This window comes from Squalius cephalus (assembly GCF_949319135.1).
Source record: "Squalius cephalus genome assembly, chromosome: 6".
NCBI classification, from domain to species: domain Eukaryota; kingdom Metazoa; phylum Chordata; class Actinopteri; order Cypriniformes; family Leuciscidae; genus Squalius; species Squalius cephalus.
The window spans coordinates 37,400,814-37,419,352 of record NC_137127.1 but is presented as its reverse complement, the minus strand read 5'-3'; the positions used below and the strand labels follow the sequence as shown (position 1 = coordinate 37,419,352).

General features: G+C 36.9%; 1 protein-coding gene across 1 annotated transcript; it reads right to left on the bottom strand.

The window, feature by feature from the left end:
- Positions 1-3,569: 3,569 nt before the first annotated feature.
- On the bottom strand, positions 3,570-17,475 carry LOC307160226 (uncharacterized protein). Its single transcript, XM_079874161.1, has 3 exons — positions 17,174-17,475; positions 14,299-14,669; positions 3,570-4,267 (listed from the first exon to the last, which is right to left on the bottom strand). The coding sequence occupies exons 2-3, from the start codon at positions 14,593-14,595 to the stop codon at positions 4,187-4,189; spliced, it is 378 nt and encodes a 125-aa protein (XP_079730287.1). The 5' UTR covers positions 14,596-14,669; positions 17,174-17,475; the 3' UTR covers positions 3,570-4,186.
- Between the last annotated feature and the right edge of the window lie 1,064 nt (positions 17,476-18,539).

Below are 18,539 nucleotides of genomic sequence, written 5' to 3'. Positions count from 1 at the left end.
CACATTTCTATTTGTGTTTGTTTGTCTGACGGCTGGTTGAGGGCGAATAGAGTGAGTGCTTGAGTCAGTGTAGTTGCGTTCATTCCCCTGTGTGCTCCGGCACTGGTGAGAGTTTTTTTATTTCCTGAAAGAGCAACTCGGGTGCGTTTGCGTCTTTTTCAAGATGTCATTCCACCCGTGCGTTTCTGGATACGGTCGTTCCCTGTCCCCCTCTGACGGTCACAATTTTTGCATCACGTGTTTGGGCTTACAGCATGCTGAATCAGCTTTTGTGGATGGCTCATGTTCCCATTGCGGGAATATGACTGTCTCAGTGTTGAGATCGAGACTCGCCTTCGTCCGCGAAGGTGGAAGTCCCCATTACCACGCCCCACCCTAGGCTGCCGTGTGGGATGGGTGATCGGAGGATAGTGATGGAGTTCCTGCCCGGTAACCATTCCCTGTGGGCTCCTCACTCCTCCATCCAGTGGAGTCCCCCGTTGAGCGCGCTGGACCCTCTGTAATGGACTGACCAGACGTTTCATTCGGGGTCCCGCCAGAGGACAGGATGCCGATTGCAGCATCGGAGGGTGAGCTCCGCTAATGCATTCATAAAGTATAGCATTTTATATCACAATACTGTATTGAAGTCAATGACAATTTCATGTTTTGTTCTATTATAGCGCCAACAAGAGGCACAATCCCTCTATTTTATGTGTCGTCAGAGTGAGCCCATACATGTCTGTGTCAAATTTGGTCAATATTTACTTCTTCAATTGTTCATATTTTGCAATATCACATTATGATTGCAATGACACCTGAAAATCATATTTTAAATTAGAGGCCTGAAATAAGCATTTATTTATCTATCGTTTATTTCAAACATCTATATCTACAACAAATTGTGTGTGTGTAAGCATGTTTAATGGAGTTAACATGGAAAATGTGCCTTGCTTTAGTGGAGACAAACTGACACTTTTAAAACAGACACATTTAAATGAAAGCAAGCTATGAGTGGTCCTCTGCTGGTTATAATAGTCTTTTTGTCTTACTACTTACTAATGTGTTTCTATAATTCATATTTAGAAATTATAAAATATTATTACATTACATTATTACAACATTATTATAACATTTACAATCATATTTTATCAAAATCCATCACTCCATATCTATTGAAACATTAGTTTTGACAATTGTGCTACATTATGAGTAATGTGAAACCTGAAAATGGTATTTTACAGAGGACACTTGCAATAAACATTTTGTTACCATACATTTTGTATTTTGTCATCATATATTTCAAATATCTACATCTAAACAAATGTGTGAATGTGTGTGTGTAAGCATGCTTAGTCTATATTAAGAATTATTGTTTAAGCCTTTTCATTCTTTTGTGAATGTGATTTAGCATATTCTCCTCCATGTCAGGCTGTCAGCCCTAAATTTTGGGTTGGCCTGGACCTTAACAGCATAGTTGGCATGAAGGTCTTAAAAAGCTTGAACCCCGTTAATTGCTGCTTGCAGCTATATTTATGAAATGTTTTTCTCTAATAGACATTGGCCACAATTAATGGCATCCTTTTATTTAATACTTTTTGCAACCTCCTTTTGCCAAGATAACAACTCACAGTCTTCTCCTATAATACCTGATGGGTTTGGAGAACACTTTCCAATAGATCAGAGAGCACTCCTCCATACAGAATCTGTCCAGATCCTTTAACCCTCTGAGGTCGGCAAACGCGCCCGCGCGTTTTGCTGGATTTTCTTCACATTGTAGAACTATAAACTTAAATTACTCCGTCATTTATGGTCATATAGAAAAAAGAAATATAAAAAAAGAATCTGTGATATTTCTACTTTTGTATGTGTCCACTTACAATAAAATCAAAACATTGTGCTTTTGTAAAATAAAGAAAATAAACAGGGTGTGCGTTCTGCCTCTCCGTCGCGGTGAACTTTTTTTTCTTGAGCACGTCTATAAATTGAAACAAAACTCAGCGAATACTTGTCACACATTTATGAGCCATATACCTTTATAAACATTTAAGTGTGTACTTTTAAATGATCGGATTCAAACTGAAAACAAATATTCTCTGTTTAAGTAATTTGTATAAAACCAACAAGATGTCCAGCTTCTCAAACGCTTCCTAATTACTTTTAATTTGAACACGCCCACTCGCGCAAAAGAGATTCACATGCAAATCTCCACATGGAATGCGATCACGCTCATTACCTCAAAAACAAAACACCAAAACACTTCACAAGTCTCTGCTTTTCGTCGAGTTTGAAAGGCGCACAGTGAGCTTACATTAGATTTAGGCTACCTCAGAAGAAGAAGAACGCGATTTGAAGACAAGAAAGATACAGGTAAGAAATTCTTACATATTAGTTTGTTATTGTTGCATAAATTTCACATTGCAGTTGAACTGTTGCTAGATATATGGTGAATATTGTAATATTTGGACCCGTGTTTACTGTTACTGTGTTTGTGGATATCTGCTCAAACGTAGATATGTATATGGTAACCATAATGTTTTATATTTGAGCGCGATCGCGTTTGAATGTTTGATATTTGTTACATTCGAAAAGCAAAACGCACCAAACGGCTTCATGTTTTTACTATTATCTCATTTCATATCATCATAACGAATGGAAACATTTGAAGTAACATGATAATCAATATATTTTTCTCTAGCTTAGTTGTTACTGAAATATTTTTGGAAGATTTATAGGCTGCTATGGTTATTGTTATTATTATTTTATGCAGCACTGCGCATAGCCTATGCCTACAAGGCACAACAAACCTGGTGTTCATTATATTATTGTTGGAAACATTTGTGTGTGTGTGTGTGTGTATTCTGTGAATTTTAAAAAGCAATTTTAACCAGAAAAATCTAAAATGTATTCCCTAAATCGTGCAGGCCTTTCTCTTGATATCAGTATGTTCACTTTTTTTTTTTTTTCAGGGCCCAGATGCCACTGAGTCCTGCTGACTTCAACATTCACACGAGTCTATGTACATGAACATGGTAAAGTGAAAATCAAACACCTTGGAAATGAAAGGTATGTACAATGTTTTTAGGAATGGCACAAAGGTCTCTGTCTTTGGATCATTGGTTATCTTTGGATTATGTTGTGTTGTAAATAAATCCAAACAATCTAAAAGCCATTCTTTTTTAAATCTCCTCATTCTTTGTGCAAGGTTGCTCAGAATGATAGGGCCTGATAGCTCCTAATAGGGCAGTTAGAGGAGGGTCTTTGTCTTTCTCAGGTGTGAAAAGCTTACATATTAACCCCTTACCTGACAGGGATCACTGGTGATCCCAGATTATTTTAGTTCAAAATATGTTTGAGCTTATATATCTCAATATTAATAACAGTCTGGTTAATTTTGAGTCTTGAACTATAAACTCTCAAGGGTTGGCTTTCTAAATGTATGTGTGTTATGTTTCTATTCAGAATTACTTATGAGCAGTAACCTTTTTATTTTGGGCATTTCATGTATGCAGCACTTGCCAAAATTGGGGGTGATGAGCAAGGGGTTAATGAGCTCCCGCATAAAGCTTTGTGGCACAAAACACGTCATACAAATTTTAAATCAATATATTGTCTTATCTGAATGAGCAGTCAGGGTGATTTTCACATCGTTTTAGAGCAAATATTCTAGGCTACGTCATACAATTTTCAAAAGTCTTGTGAAGAAATAATCAGTATGGGTTTCATGACCTTATTTCAGTGAGAATTTTTTTTTTGTATTTTCACAAACCACGCATAAATGTCATTATCTCAAAACTACAAACTTTTACATACATGCTGCTGATAGCAGAGTTTGTGCTGAATACAGTGTAATTAGACTTTAGCCATGAAAATGTCACAATAACAGAAATAAGCACAAATGTCAGAGCATGTCAGAACACCTCCAGGGCCCAGAAAACAGCTCAGACCCCAGAGGGTTAATTTCCCAAGTCCACTTTCCTGGACTTTCTGGTTCTGGTCAGGGGACTGAGATGGCCAGGGCAGAACCTCGATTTTGTGCTCAGTTACCCCCTTTTTGTTGTTGTTGTTGATTGTGATGTTTGTTTTGGATCACGGTCCTGATGGAAGTTCCAAACAAGTCCCATTATAAGAGATTTGCAGCCAGTTTGCTGCCAGTTCATTTCATGCCACTCAGGATCATCAGGTTCAGCATCTTCAGCTGGATGGTTCACAGTGGCCCTTGTTTGGTCACGAGCAGCACCATGTTGATGTACTTGACGCATCCGGCCTCTGCCTCTACCTCGCTGACCTGTAAATAATTATATGAATAATTGGAATTACTTTCAATAAACAGACACACACATTACTTTTAGATACACACACACACACACACACACACACACACACACACACACACACATATATACACTCACCTAAAGGATTATTAGGAACACCATACTAATACTGTGTTTGACCCCCTTTCGCCTTCAGAACTGCCTTAATTCTATGTGGCATTGATTCAACAAGGTGCTGAAAGCATTCTTTAGAAATGTTGGCCCATATTGATAGGATATCATCTTGCAGTTGATGGAGATTTGTGGGATGCACATCCAGGGCACGAAGCTCCCGTTCCACCACATCCCAAAGATGCTCTATTGGGTTGAGATCTGGTGACTGTGGGGGCCATTTTAGTACAGTGAACTCATTGTCATGTTCAAGAAACCAATTTGAAATGATTCGAGCTTTGTGACATGGTGCATTATCCTGCAGGAAGTAGCCATCAGAGGATGGGTACATGGTGGTCATAAAGGGATGGACATGGTCAGAAACAATGCTCAGGTAGGCCGTGGCATTTAAACGATGCCCAATTGGCACTAAGGGGCCTAAAGTGTGCCAAGAAAACATCCCCCACACCATTACACCACCACCACCAGCCTGCACAGTGGTAACAAGGCATGATGGATCCATGTTCTCATTCTGTTTACGCCAAATTCTGACTCTACCATCTGAATGTCTCAACAGAAATCGAGACTCATCAGACCAGGCAACATTTTTCCAGTCTTCAACTGTCCAATTTTGGTGAGCTCGTGCAAATTGTAGCCTCTTTTTCCTATTTGTAGTGGAGATGAGTGGTACCCGGTGGGGTCTTCTGCTGTTGTAGCCCATCCGCCTCAAGGTTGTGCGTGTTTTGGCTTAACAAATGCTTTGCTGCATACCTCGGTTGTAACGAGTGGTTATTTCAGTCAAAGTTGCTCTTCTATCAGCTTGAATCAGTCGGCCCATTCTCCTCTGACCTCTAGCATCAACAAGGCATTTTCGCCCACAGGACTGCCGCATACTGGATGTTTTTCCCTTTTCACACCATTCTTTGTAAACCCTAGAAATGGTTGTGCGTGAAAATCCCAGTAACTGAGCAGATTGTGAAATACTCAGACCGGCCCGTCTGGCACCAATAACCATGCCACGCTCAAAATTGCTTAAATCACCTTTCTTTCCCATTCTGACATTCAGTTTGGAGTTCAGGAGATTGTCTTGACCAGGACCACACCCCTAAATGCACTGAAGCAACTGCCATGTGATTGGTTGATTAGATAATTGCATTAATGAGAAATTGAACAGGTGTTCCTAATAATCCTTTAGGTGAGTGTATATATATATATATATATATATATATATATATATATATATATATATATATATATATTAGTGGTAGGCCGTTATTGGCATTAACGTGCTGCGTTAACGTGAGACTCTTATCGGGCGATAAAAAAATATCGCCGTTAATCTATTCTCAAAGTTGGGTTGGGAGCTGAGTCTATACTACGCATGCTATGATGACTTTCACCTTGATATTTTAGCGCGTAAGCACGGATGTATACCTAGCCGAATTCGGTTCGGTGTTCGGTACACATTTTCAAACCGAACGGTTCGTTGGACCATTTTTCCTGCCGACCAAAGTTTCGTTATTTCAAATGTAGGCAGGTCGCGCGGGTGGCAAGCGCACTCATAATGTAAGAGACGCCGGCGCGACCACAACGTTGTCCGAGATCAAATGGCAAACGTAATGCAAGCGGAACGAAACTGAGCTACTCGGTATTGTGTGGTTGACAGATCGTTGTTTATCAGTTTGGACCAAAGCAGCGCGAGCCGATCGTGATCATGCGACACTGTTACTACACAGCGCTAAGAGATCCAGTAAAGAAAGCATTTGAATTCGCCACAGAAGTAATAACATTGCTGCGAGATCTAGTGAGAAACATTCACATTTCTCCGTTATTAACGGATCAAACAGTGCGTGGAAGCCAGGAAGAAACATTGTGCCATGAATGAACTATCCGGTGTCCACAGATCTGCAACATTTACCATGGATTTACTGTAGAAACACTAACTGCAACCATGGAAGTTTGGCAGGAATAGTAGGCTATAATGCTTTCAAGTAACATTACGTCGGTTTTATTTCGACATTATGAATAAAATTGTTGCCCTCAAATGTTAATCTGAACTAAAAATAGACCTTTGTTTATAACTACTACAATATTAGGCTACATTTAATTTTTTCCAAGGAGCTCTTTTGTTTTATATGCTCATAAGAAGAGTCTATTATAGCTCCATCATTGCTCAAAGTAAAAAAAAAATCACACTTTGTTAGTTTTAATAATAATAAAAAAATCTCTAGCATTTCTTCACAAGTTCTTTTAAATGTCACTTTGTATTTAAGAAACATGTGTCGTTTAGTCATTATTTGGGTAGCACACATATTCTGAATGCCTCCGGCAGAATTCAAATGAGCCATTTTAATCTAGATTAATCTAGATTAATTCCAAGATTACAGTGAGATTATATATATAGAATATATAGTGAGATTATATATATATAGAACACTTTCTCAGATATTTTCTCATCTTGTCTTTCCTCTATGCATTCTGATACCAGGGAACGACGAATGAGATGTAGCATCTGGACCAATCAGACACACACAAATTATGCATTATATTTAATGAATAATCCAGCAAACTCACTCTCCCAACAAAGGCCTGTGAAACTTCCCCCAAAACTAACATCACAAGTGAAGCTAACACACTGGCAGAATGCGGTGTCCTGTTACAGGACACATTGAGACTGATAAGAGTTTTACAACCCCAAAAAGGAATTTGCATAGGGCTGTGATGCTCACTTAATTCTTGCTGAGGATTTTAAATAAACCATGTTAATCATATATATTCTATATATAACCACTTGAGAAATATATATAAACATGTATCTAATTTTCTCATCTAATGATTTTCCTTTTATGTGGTTTGGCCTTTGTATTCTTGTGAACTTTTGGGATTAATGTTTCAGACTTTGTTACATACTATGGTTTACCAAAATCATATGTGTGGCATGTTTAGTCTCTATAAACTCATATCTTCGTCCCCCATTTGTTAATTTACATTACATTTTGCTAACTTTGTGACACATTAGTATTATAAGCATCTTAAAGATTCTTGTGTTAAACATCTAATCAAATTACATGTTCAAAGGCCTGCTTGAACAATGGGTCGTAAAGAAATTTCCCTCCAAAGGAAAACACTTCTTATTGGCTCACAAACCTCCAGAGGGTGTGACATCTTCACGCTTTAAAAATCACTGATCACAAGATCAGCTCTCTTAGCTCTCTTAGCTCTCTTCTCTCAGGCTGCAGCCTTGTCCTTCCATTCACCAACGATCCTCTGACTCCCACTGGTTCTATCTCATCAAGACCACATCAGCAAAGATCAACTGGAACCTCAATAAATTGCATCAGGACGGTTTAATTCAAATGGGCGAGACATGCAAGTATCAAACTTAGTCTCATTATTTGATACATTAAGTATCCTTACCCCTTTTAAAGAAGGGTGTGTTAGAACTAAACTGATGGTTTGCTCAAGGCTGTTGATCTGCTGAACTCCAAACAATGCTATAACTTCTTACTTTCCTGTATTCTGCTTCAGCTCTCTTTCTCTTGGTAAACTGTATGTGGGTCATTGACGAATAAGGTTTTTAAAAGTGTAAAAAAATAGAATGGAGATATAACTATATTTGAAATAATTTTTTTGTTTGCCTAGGTGTTAACAATAAGATTTTGTGGTTTGTACAATCAATTAACACTGTTTTTGTCATTTTTTTTACAAGATGGACAAAATTTGTCTCCAAAAAAGTCATTTGGTTTAACCATGAATATATCTAAAATTATTAATTTGCAGATAATTATTCATGAAAAAAAATGATTTGACATTGATGTTGAGATAGTATATAGTGTGTACCACAGAAGAACTATTAAATAAAATTATCACTGATCTCATAAATGTAATCATTTTATTGGACTACTCTAAACACTCCAACATATTCAAGTAAAACATTGCACAGGGAAAGGAAAAAAGGGGAAATGTAAAAAAAAAAGAGCCTCATTTGCTTTATATTTGTATTATTGTAGTCCCTTTAGTTATTAAAAACAATATTACTCCATTTAAATATTTACTATATCGGTTTTACCGAATGACCAAGGCCGGTTATACCGAATGACCATGTCTGCTGCTCTTGACATTATGAATATTTAAGACAATAAACAGACACAAATAGCTTCAAAAGCACATTTTATTGTTAATATAATAGGCTATTAATGTAAAAAGTACTTCAAACATTAAAACATTTTGATATTGGAATGAACATATAACTCGTATCGCAAATTATATTAATTAAAAAATTGAAGCATTTAATTGGTCTTGGAACAAGTGTTTAAATTGTTAAACGATGAGCTGCTAGGCTATAAATTCATGAAAAATAACTAGATAAAGTTTGACAAGACAAACTTTAAAGTTGGATTGAGAGAGACAGAACTGAAATTTCGTTTTAAGGTTTCTGAGTGGTTGCTAGGGTGTTACTATGTGGTTGCTAGGGTATTCAGGGTGGTTGCTAGGGTATTCAGCGTGGTTGCTAGGTTGTTGCTATGCAGTTGCTAAAGTATTTGGGGTGGTTGCTAGGATGTTGCTATGTGGCTTCTAACGTAGGTTCTAACGTTCGATCAGCATTGATCCTTGCCCAGAAGTGAGCGGCTTTTTCCTTATTTGATAAAGGCATCTGCAAAGGTAAAATTCAGTCAAAATTATATATTAATATACACTGCACATTTTCTATTAAAAACCCATTTAAGCCCACCGGCAACTATAGTTGCCGCAGTACATAGTTGTCATTTTCCTTTTGTAAATATTTTTCTAGATGTTGTCCATGTTTTATTTCTCAATGAAATGCAAGCAAACAACCAAATAAAGGATTTCAAGAGAAAAAAAAAAGGTATTCACTTCCTCCCTGTCACATGAGGCTGTCAACTTCCTACCCCTATTTCCAGGAAGCAGGGCGAAGGCAAACCCTCCCAAAGAAAGGTCATTTTCATGTTACTAATAAGTATTTTTTGTTGACATATATATATCTACATAATCATGAAGGTCTCTAGAATCAGCCAAACAAAACAAATCTTACAAGAGATCTATAGTTTTTTGTATACTTAGTCAAAAGTCCAAGCGGCAACTATAGTTGCCGGTGGGCAAATGCCTTGTAAGTACATATATCATGGGAAAATGGGGTGTACTGTGTTAATAGGTTAATAAATCAAGTTTATTGGTCTTGTTTAGTGCATAAACATAACTTAACCCTTTAAATGACATCTCTATATAGATATATTTTTTTCTTCATTCTATTTATTTGTATTTATTTATTTTCATTTACCTTTTTGATACACAATGCCCTGTTATGGCTGCACTTTGTTCTGCACTATGTTCCACAACTTTAACCCTTGTGCGCTGTTCATTTGTGGTTTACAGTCAGGCTGTTTGGGGTCTGAGAGACCCCAGGCAACAAAATGTTATTTTGTAACAATATATATATTTTAAACAAATGTAATTTTACTCCGTTTATTAATGTTTTTACTCTTCATTTGGACATTTTTTCTCCACAAAATGTTCAAAAAAAGAAAAGAAAAATTCTCCAAAAAGAAAATTTGCCTTATAAAATACCCACATTTCTAACTTTCATTCATGGGGATAACATGGATAATTTGACATGGTTTAGTGTAAGATTTTTGGCCAAATCTTGGAAAATGCAGTTTTAAAAGTAAAAAAAATAAAAAAATCACTTTAACCAGTAGATGGCTGCAGAGCTCTAAAAGTACTAAAAGTTTCAAACTAAAAGACTTCTTTTCACAAGTTTTTCCAGTTAGATTCATATCTACATATAATGAAATCACAATTATAACAATAAAAGTTACTTTTTGTCAAAGTTTGGCAGTTTTTGTACTGAAAAAAATCAGTTTTTCAATAATGTTCCATTATGATTAGAATCAAACCTGATCAGGATGTTACAAAGAGAAAAGTTGGAGTTTTTAGAGTTTATCATTTATTTCAAACATCTGTTTTTCATATAATTCTACAAATTTAAAGTGTGCCACTTCATTTCTGTCTGTGTGTTCTGTGTTGTTTCTGATTTTGAGGATGAATTTTGTCCATTGATCAAATTCATTTGATTCTAATCATAATATAACATAATTTTTTTTCAGTACAAAAAGTGCCTAAACTTTGACAAAAAGTAACTTTTATTATTATAATTGTGATTTCATTATATGTAGATATGAGTACAACTGGAAAAACTTGTGAAAAGATGTCTTTCAGTTAGTCAAAAAGCAAATAGCAAATAGTGGTGCTCTGCAGCCATCTACTGGTTAAAGTGATAAATTGTTACTTTTAGAACAGCATTTTCCAAAAGATGGGCAAAAATCTTTTAAAAACACTTAACCATGTCAAATTATCCATGTTATCCCCATGAATGAAAGTCAGAAATGTGGGTCAAAAAGACCCTGAACAGCGCACAATGGTTAAGGCAAATGGATTTGTTGTTTGTTGTGTTTTCATATTCAAGAGATTATAAGCTAGATGCAGTTTTTTTTTGGGTCTGCATCAAATGTTCTTCGACTTTTATACATAATAAATTTGTTTATGAATAAAGATTGATCTGTTGAAAGCAGTTATTTTGAGATAAATGCCAAATGTTCTCCTCCTATTCATATTTTACATTGAAGGGGTGCATACAACATATTTGCCCACCGGCAACTATAGTTGCCGCACATTCAAATATGATTTTCAAGAAAGAAAAAAAAAAACCTGGGGAAAATAAATGCAGAACATGTTCACATAGGACACTATTAACAGGATTATATGCATGAAACCATTCAGAAAAATTTGGGCACAAATGGGTTAATAAAATGTTGTATTTATTTATTCCAGTACAAATATGACCAACATACATTGCTGTCATTCGATACAACCAGTAAGTTATTCGTTATAACCAAAATTTCGGTTTAACCGAATGACTCTTTAGGTTATAATGAATGACAAAATCTTCACTCAATGCTAACAGGCTGATATCTAGCTGCCTAGCTTGTTAGTTAGCTAGCTAGCTACCAAAAGGACAATCAAACATTTTATATTTAGTAAAAGTTTTTAAAATATTACAACATTATCCATGTTTTATAGCGGTTGTACCCAATGACCCGATATTTGGGGACATGTGTATGAGCAAGTGAAAACATGAATTTTTCGAATAGTTAAGAGAGAGTTACATACTTTGCTTCACAACCATACGGTCCTTTGCAGGTGTCTGAATGATGTCACATCCTGTCACATAATATTGACCACATGATTTGAACCAAAATGGAGCCCTTTATATTGGTTACTCTGAATGACATCAATGAAAATCATTTTTCCGGACATTCTTTCTCATAACAAAGCAACGACTTCTACACATAATTTTAATACCATTTTGCACTATGTTGATATATAATGTTATAAAATCATGCCAGAATAAAAAATATATAAATTTATTAAATTTTAAGATATTTTAATCACAAATGAAATTGCTGTATTGGCCTTCAGACGGTTAAACTGAATGACCTTTTGACACTCTTTAAAATACCTTTATATGTATTAAAATATAATTAAAACCTTTTGGATTCAGTAAAAGAGATCAAGTTGTACTACCTTACATACTTTGGATGTTACATATTTGTTTTTTTATTATTATTAAGGCCTTTGGACAAAAAAATGACCCGTCACGTCATTGACCCATGCATGTATGTGTATGTTAGAGTAGTTTAAGTGTTTAGTCTAGTTAATAAAATCTTGTTCATGTCACATATAAAGTTGTCTGTGTCTCAAACTCATAACTGGAGTCACTAATCATAGTTTTGTCTACTTGCTCTTAGTAGTACTGTAAATTAAGAAAGACATTTCCCCATGCCCCGGAAATGCACATTTCTTAGAGTTAATAAACAATTAACATTGAGTGTTCACGGGACAAACAGGTTAATTGATTGTAATATTAATTTACGACATTAAGTTAATTATATTAACTGATCCAAATATTCATAATCAATTATAACCAGTTATTATTGATTATTAATATTTCATAGAGCTAATTTGCTACAGAGATCTTGGCCTTGAATGCGTCCACTCACTGTCTGAAGTATCACAGTCTGAATTGGCTTCTGTCTTCGTCCAGATCGACGGGTGAACGATCTATCTGCGGCACGTCCATGACTAGAACTTTCTGTGACAACATGCATCTCTCTCACTGACTAATTTGTCCCGATCAGATTCTGAATGATCAAATAATGAGTGATCAGACTCCAGTCCATCAACACCTCCAGTAGGCAGTGTTGTGCCTGAACGCGTTCATTGAACGATAGTTCATGAACTCGTTCATATTTTGGGCGAACGTGAACTGAACGTACTGTATTACTGCCTGATGAACGATACTGTGAACTCGTTCTATCTGGTGTCTGTGAACGGCACACTCTCTCAGTTTAACTTCGTTCAATAGGGTGCCAGATTTCTATAGAGCCTTCCAGGCGAAAACCCGGCTAAAACACACCGTAAACAGGCCTTAATATGTAGCGGAAAAACACCCAATCTGGCAACACCAGCCACCAGTGTCTACTGACTCTCTTGTTCGATCTCGTTCATCAAAATTAACGAATCTTTTTTCGAGTCATTTCGTTCATTTAAGGGGCTTTAAATGTTATACCATTAACTGGCAAATTCCCCGAACACATCCACCTACGCAATCTTGATCATATTCTGAATTAAGAAATCATTATAATGCAGTCAAAAATCGTTTACAGGGATCATAAATAATTACTTTACCTTCCGAGTCTTTCGTTCATATGTCACGTGACAGACGCAACGAACGGATTGTTCATGAACGACTCATCACTAACGTTGCAAATCAAAACAAAAAGCAGCATGTTGGCGTCATGATCATTTAAACGAGTTTTATGACAGGTCGGTGAGGATGGGAAAAATCTGACGCATAGCTTCAGTGTTAAAACTGATAAAATAATTATCTGTGGTTCTATATGGGCTGTGGCAATCATTTTGAAAAAATAATAGCTTGCAGCAACATGGAAAAAAAGAACTATGAACTAGTTCATTTTTGGAACTGTGAACTTAGTTCAAAATTTTTTGAGTATGAACTATGAACTGAACTAGTTCATTTTAAAATTTGTGAACTGAATTTTGAACTAGTTCATGTAGAAAGTGAACTTTCCCAACACTGCCAGTAGGCTACTTGATCTGCCGTACCTCTGCATTTGTCTGTCTGATATTTTGACCTACATTCTCGCTACTCCACTCCTTCATGTTTGAGCTGATCGCAGTCTGTTTCTTTGATCAAAAAGTTCCGTACTCTTTCAGAACATGCGCACGGGTCTTCCTTACCGTATACCACCTAAAAAACAGATACCCAGACAATTCTGTGTTTGGCGGGGAAGCGTTTTTTCATAAAACCTGGAAAATTACATGTTTGGCAGGGAAAGAGTTAAACATATATAAAAACAAAACTTTTCTTTTTTTTCGTTTCTGTCTCTCTCTTTCTCCTCTCTCACACACTGTCAAAGTAACATGTTCTGCAACATTTTCAATATGATATTGCGCAATGTGATATTGTGATAATGATATTGAGTAAATATATTGTGCACCCCTAATGAGAAGCCACCAAAACACCCACAAACAATGTCCTAAAATATGGGCAAACACAGGCATGATTTAAATAATGACAACAGCTAAATGGATCAGTTCATGGAATTTGACGAAAGGTTCTAATCCAATAACCATTTAAAAATATATATATATAAATACCCATTTCTGCAATCCCTATTCCAAATGCTTTGAATGCAGGGATGCCCAGACTCACATTGCACAAAGTAAGAGTATGGTTTTATGGGGCTTACAACTTATTTTCAATAGTCTTCATATAGGCTCCTTTTATGCTTACCTTTTTCAAGAGAAACTGGGGAGGCTGCTGAATGTCCTTCTGGGGATTGGGTTCCTTTCCCCAGGTTCTGGGAATGCTGCTGTGGGGTTGGTGTGCTGAGGGTCCTACTAGGGATACTGGCTGTTCAATTCTGGACTTTGGTGGTCCAATAAGGGCTGCTGAAGGTCCAGTTGGAGCTGCTGGGTGATGAAGCAGGGCCTGTGTTACCCTGGGATCTGGTGTGACCATTGGGGGTTCAGTTGGAGCTGCTGGGGGATGAAGCAGGGTCACTGTTACCCTGGGATCTGGTATGACCATTGGGGGTTCAGTTGGAGGTTCAACTTGGGCTGATGAGGGTTCATCGACTCCTGCAGCACCTTGTGGGGTCCAGCCTACATTGTAGAAGTACAGAATTATTAAGAAAACACTGATCGACTTTTTCACAATTTTACAACATTTTATAGACATAAACATCTAGGGCCCTATTTTAACGATCTGAAACGCAAGTATCAAGCGCAAAACGCAAGTAACTTTGTGGGCGGGTCTTGGGCGCTGTTGCTATTATACCGGCGGGATAAATGACTCTTGCGCCCGACGCAAATCTAAAATGGGTTGGTCTGAAGTAGCTTCATTATTCATAGGTGTGGTTTGGGCGTAACGTGAAATAAACCAATCAGAGCGACATCTCACATTCCCTTTAAGAGCAGGCGCGCTTGTTCTATAGCGGATTCCTATTATAACGGCAGATTTGCCAGTCGCGCGCCAGGAGCGGTTCACAGCCGAGGAGACCGACGTTCTCGTCAGGGACGTTGAGGATGGAGAAACACACCCAAATTAACTTTGGTTAAACAGGCGTATGATAATTTGGGTAAATGTGTAAGCTAGATGTATGCTTTTATAATAAACTGTTTATCTATCTATCTATCTATCTATCTATCTATCTATCGTAATAATGTAGGCTATGATTTGCAAAAATGAAACCTGCTGCATCTGTGTGTAGATGAGAGAATCAAAGTGTATGCGCGTTGTGCACACGCTACATTGATTATGGCCAAGCATGCGCCCTTAAAATAGCATATGAATAACATGCGCAACGCGCCACTGACTTTAGACTAGTTTTTTTTTCAGTCAGTGACGGAATTGTTTTCTCAACCTGCAAAATAGCATGAGGGAACGTTTGCGCCGGAACACGCCTCCTCTTTGCGCTGAACTGCCCAGGGGAGCGCAAGTGTATTTCTTAGTTAACCGACGTGCGTCTGTGGAGGGAAAAGTCCGCTGTGCGCGGGTGCAAAATAGGAATGATACATGCGTCGGTGTACAAAGTCAATTGCGCTGGGTGGAAGATAGGGCCCCTAATCTATTAATCAAGAAAAAAATCAACAAAATAAATAATCATTAGTTGCAGCCGTAGTAGCAAAAAGAGATGTGTATAGACCTAACAAGTGCTGATTGTTCTACCAAACTACTTCTAAAAAGCAGTATTGATTTAACAGGTGAATGTTCCCAAGGCATGTGATGGATGTTTGAGATGAGTCTGGTGGTTGACCAATTGTGCCACTTTTTCTACTGGAATGTATAATTAAAATTATAGCATGGCTGATCACCTTATCTCCCAATTCAATGTCATAGTTCATAAAATATTAGCTATCGTAAAGTTACTCTGCTAGGAACAGTGTTGCCAACTAAAAAGTTAAGTGTACAGCCCTGATCTGCATTATCTATAATGTGCATGGAGCACTAGTTTTGGGCCAAGCTCTGTTTTAGGGTGTTACCTTCACTTCATTTCAAATGCGTGAGTAAAAAAAGACTGCATGCATTTGTAAAAAAAAAAATTCTGTCTGGACTGGATCGTATGGTGTGTGCATTCTATTCAATGTAAGATTAAAATGTAAACCAAGCAGATGCAAATATTACAATGTTATTTTATTGATACTTTAAGTACAACTGTTAGTTGTAAACTAAAAGCATCAGTGATAATCTGAATGCTCCATTAGTCAAGAGAAGAGAAGGCAATCACAGCCTTATCTGTGACAGGGACATGAGGCACGTATATATATATATATATATATATATATATATATATATATATATATATATATATATATATATATATATATATATATATATTGTAACTGCACTGGGTAGTACATTAACATTAGCTCAAATGATCTATAGGGAATTTTAATAATTAATCAGGAATATGATTAATATATATATCGCATATTACAGTTACATTAAATTATCGAAGCTGAAAAATAGGTCAATTGTATACATTAGTAACCCATCATAATGAATTATGATTTAATCACTAATATATCAACAGTCCATTCCTCAGATCAATTATCAGAATAATTTTTAATGGAAATTAATGGAGCTATCAAACTGTTTGTCCAGCAAACGGCCGTAAGATTAACCCAACAATTTCTCAACAAAAATTATCTCTTTCTTATAATTCGAAGAAAGCTATTTTCTGGCCACGAAAAATCACCTTCTTGTTATAAGGTTTAGATTACTGAAAAGTAACAAATAAGCTTTGTAGCTAAGATCAAACATTTCATTGACTTTGTAACATGAGCATTTTAGACAGAAGCAGTCAAGAATATTTAATAATTGAACTAATAATACATCGAACTACAATTCACACAGAATATATGTATGTATCCCGAAACAAACAAAACGAAAAACATTACGAACACGAATTAACAGAGGATGAGAGAATTAGAGAGATCAGACGATGAGAGAGGTGAGAGAGAATGAGAGAGAGGGAGAGAGGATGAGCGAGCGAAAGTGAAAGCAAAATAGGGAGAGATCGCAGTATGGCAAAATCACAGACACTGTAACCTTTGAGAGAGACAACAAGAAATCACATAAATTGAATCAAATCAATAATCAATACTTGCATATGGTTCTCTTAGTATTTGCTGAGGAAAGAAGGCGCGTGTGTCGTTCTTTCAGAGCTGGGCGTGTTCTCTCGTGTCTTCCGGGGCGAGCAGACTCGCGCGAAGTTTTAAAGGTTCACCGAACGTGAAGTTACCAAAGAAATGATTCAGAGTTCATCTCCCTCGTGGAGGGAGAGGCAAATATGAAAATAAAACTTAGTAAAGAAAAGAAAAGAAAGGTCGGGAGTGACGCAGAGGTGCGCATCCGGAGACGGTGGCCGAAGCCGAAGTTGGTGTTTCCCGAAGTTTGACTGAAGAGGAAGAGAGCGAGAAACGGCAAGTTCCGTCTTTTGACACCCAAGCATTTGGCTTTCTTCCAGGCCTTGACAAAAGTAAAAGCCTTTAATCCCAAGGCCTGCAATTTTTCGATCTAAAACTACGAGGACCTACACACACACATACAAATATAACATATATTAAATTAAAATGTACATACATAGAAACATTTGGAAAATGACCTGCATAAAAACAATAAAAGCAATCGCGTACCAAGATATAAGCTTCATCCTGGATATGAAAGGTGGTCCGATTTTTTTTCTCTTTTTTTTCTGGATATGCACCCAGCTCTCCCTCTTCTGATCAAACTGTAGCATTTTTTTTTTTTTTCGCCTCATCTTATGTGGCTGCTCTACCTTGCATGTGTTGCAGGTTTTACAGGCAAATTTAGTTTTATATGGCAGACCACACACTTTCGACTTGATCCCTGGCCTGGCATTTCTATCAGAGATGGAGTAAGTGGGAGAAAGACACAAAGAGATTTTGAGAAGTACTTCTTTCACTCAAACAAACCAGGACGAGATTACAAATTAAAAAACAAAACTTACTTGAATACACCAAGGCTTCTGGGAGAGAGAGAGAGAGAGAGAGAGAGAGAGATGGAGAAAGAGAGAGAGAGTGTGTGAGAGAGAGGCAGTTAGAGGAGTATTGGAGTGGCTCTTGAAAGAGACTTTTTTATTTTTTATAAAGATATACAGGTGGAGGTAACAGGGAAGGATGGTGGGTAAAAACAGGAGGTGTTGGACAAAGGAAAACAAAAACATAGTTAATTCTGTAAGAGGTTCAACCAGGCGCTCAGGTAAAGTTAAAAGGTCCGTGATAGGTGCTCTTGGGGTAGGGAAAAAAATCCAAAGAAACAAAAAATAGGTCCCAGGCACTCAGTCAAACTTTAAATAAGGAGAAGGATAGAATTAAAAAGCCTTTATTTTGATATGGCTTAAGTCCAGATAGCCTATGATGTCGAGATTTCTTTGGAGATATTTGTCTTTATTGTTTTTTTGTTATTTTCACTTGCTTTGTTGCTCATTACGTTGGGTTCCCCAATCC

Excerpts from the sequence above, each read along its gene's own strand:
- LOC307160226 (XM_079874161.1), bottom strand. The coding sequence starts at position 14,595 with ATGGTCATACCAGATCCCAGGGTAACAGTGACCCTGCTTCATCCCCCA. Across the intron at positions 4,268-14,298 it reads CCCAGTTTCTCTTGAAAAAG|GTCAGCGAGGTAGAGGCAGA; the intron begins GTAAGCATAAAA and ends AATTATTTACAG.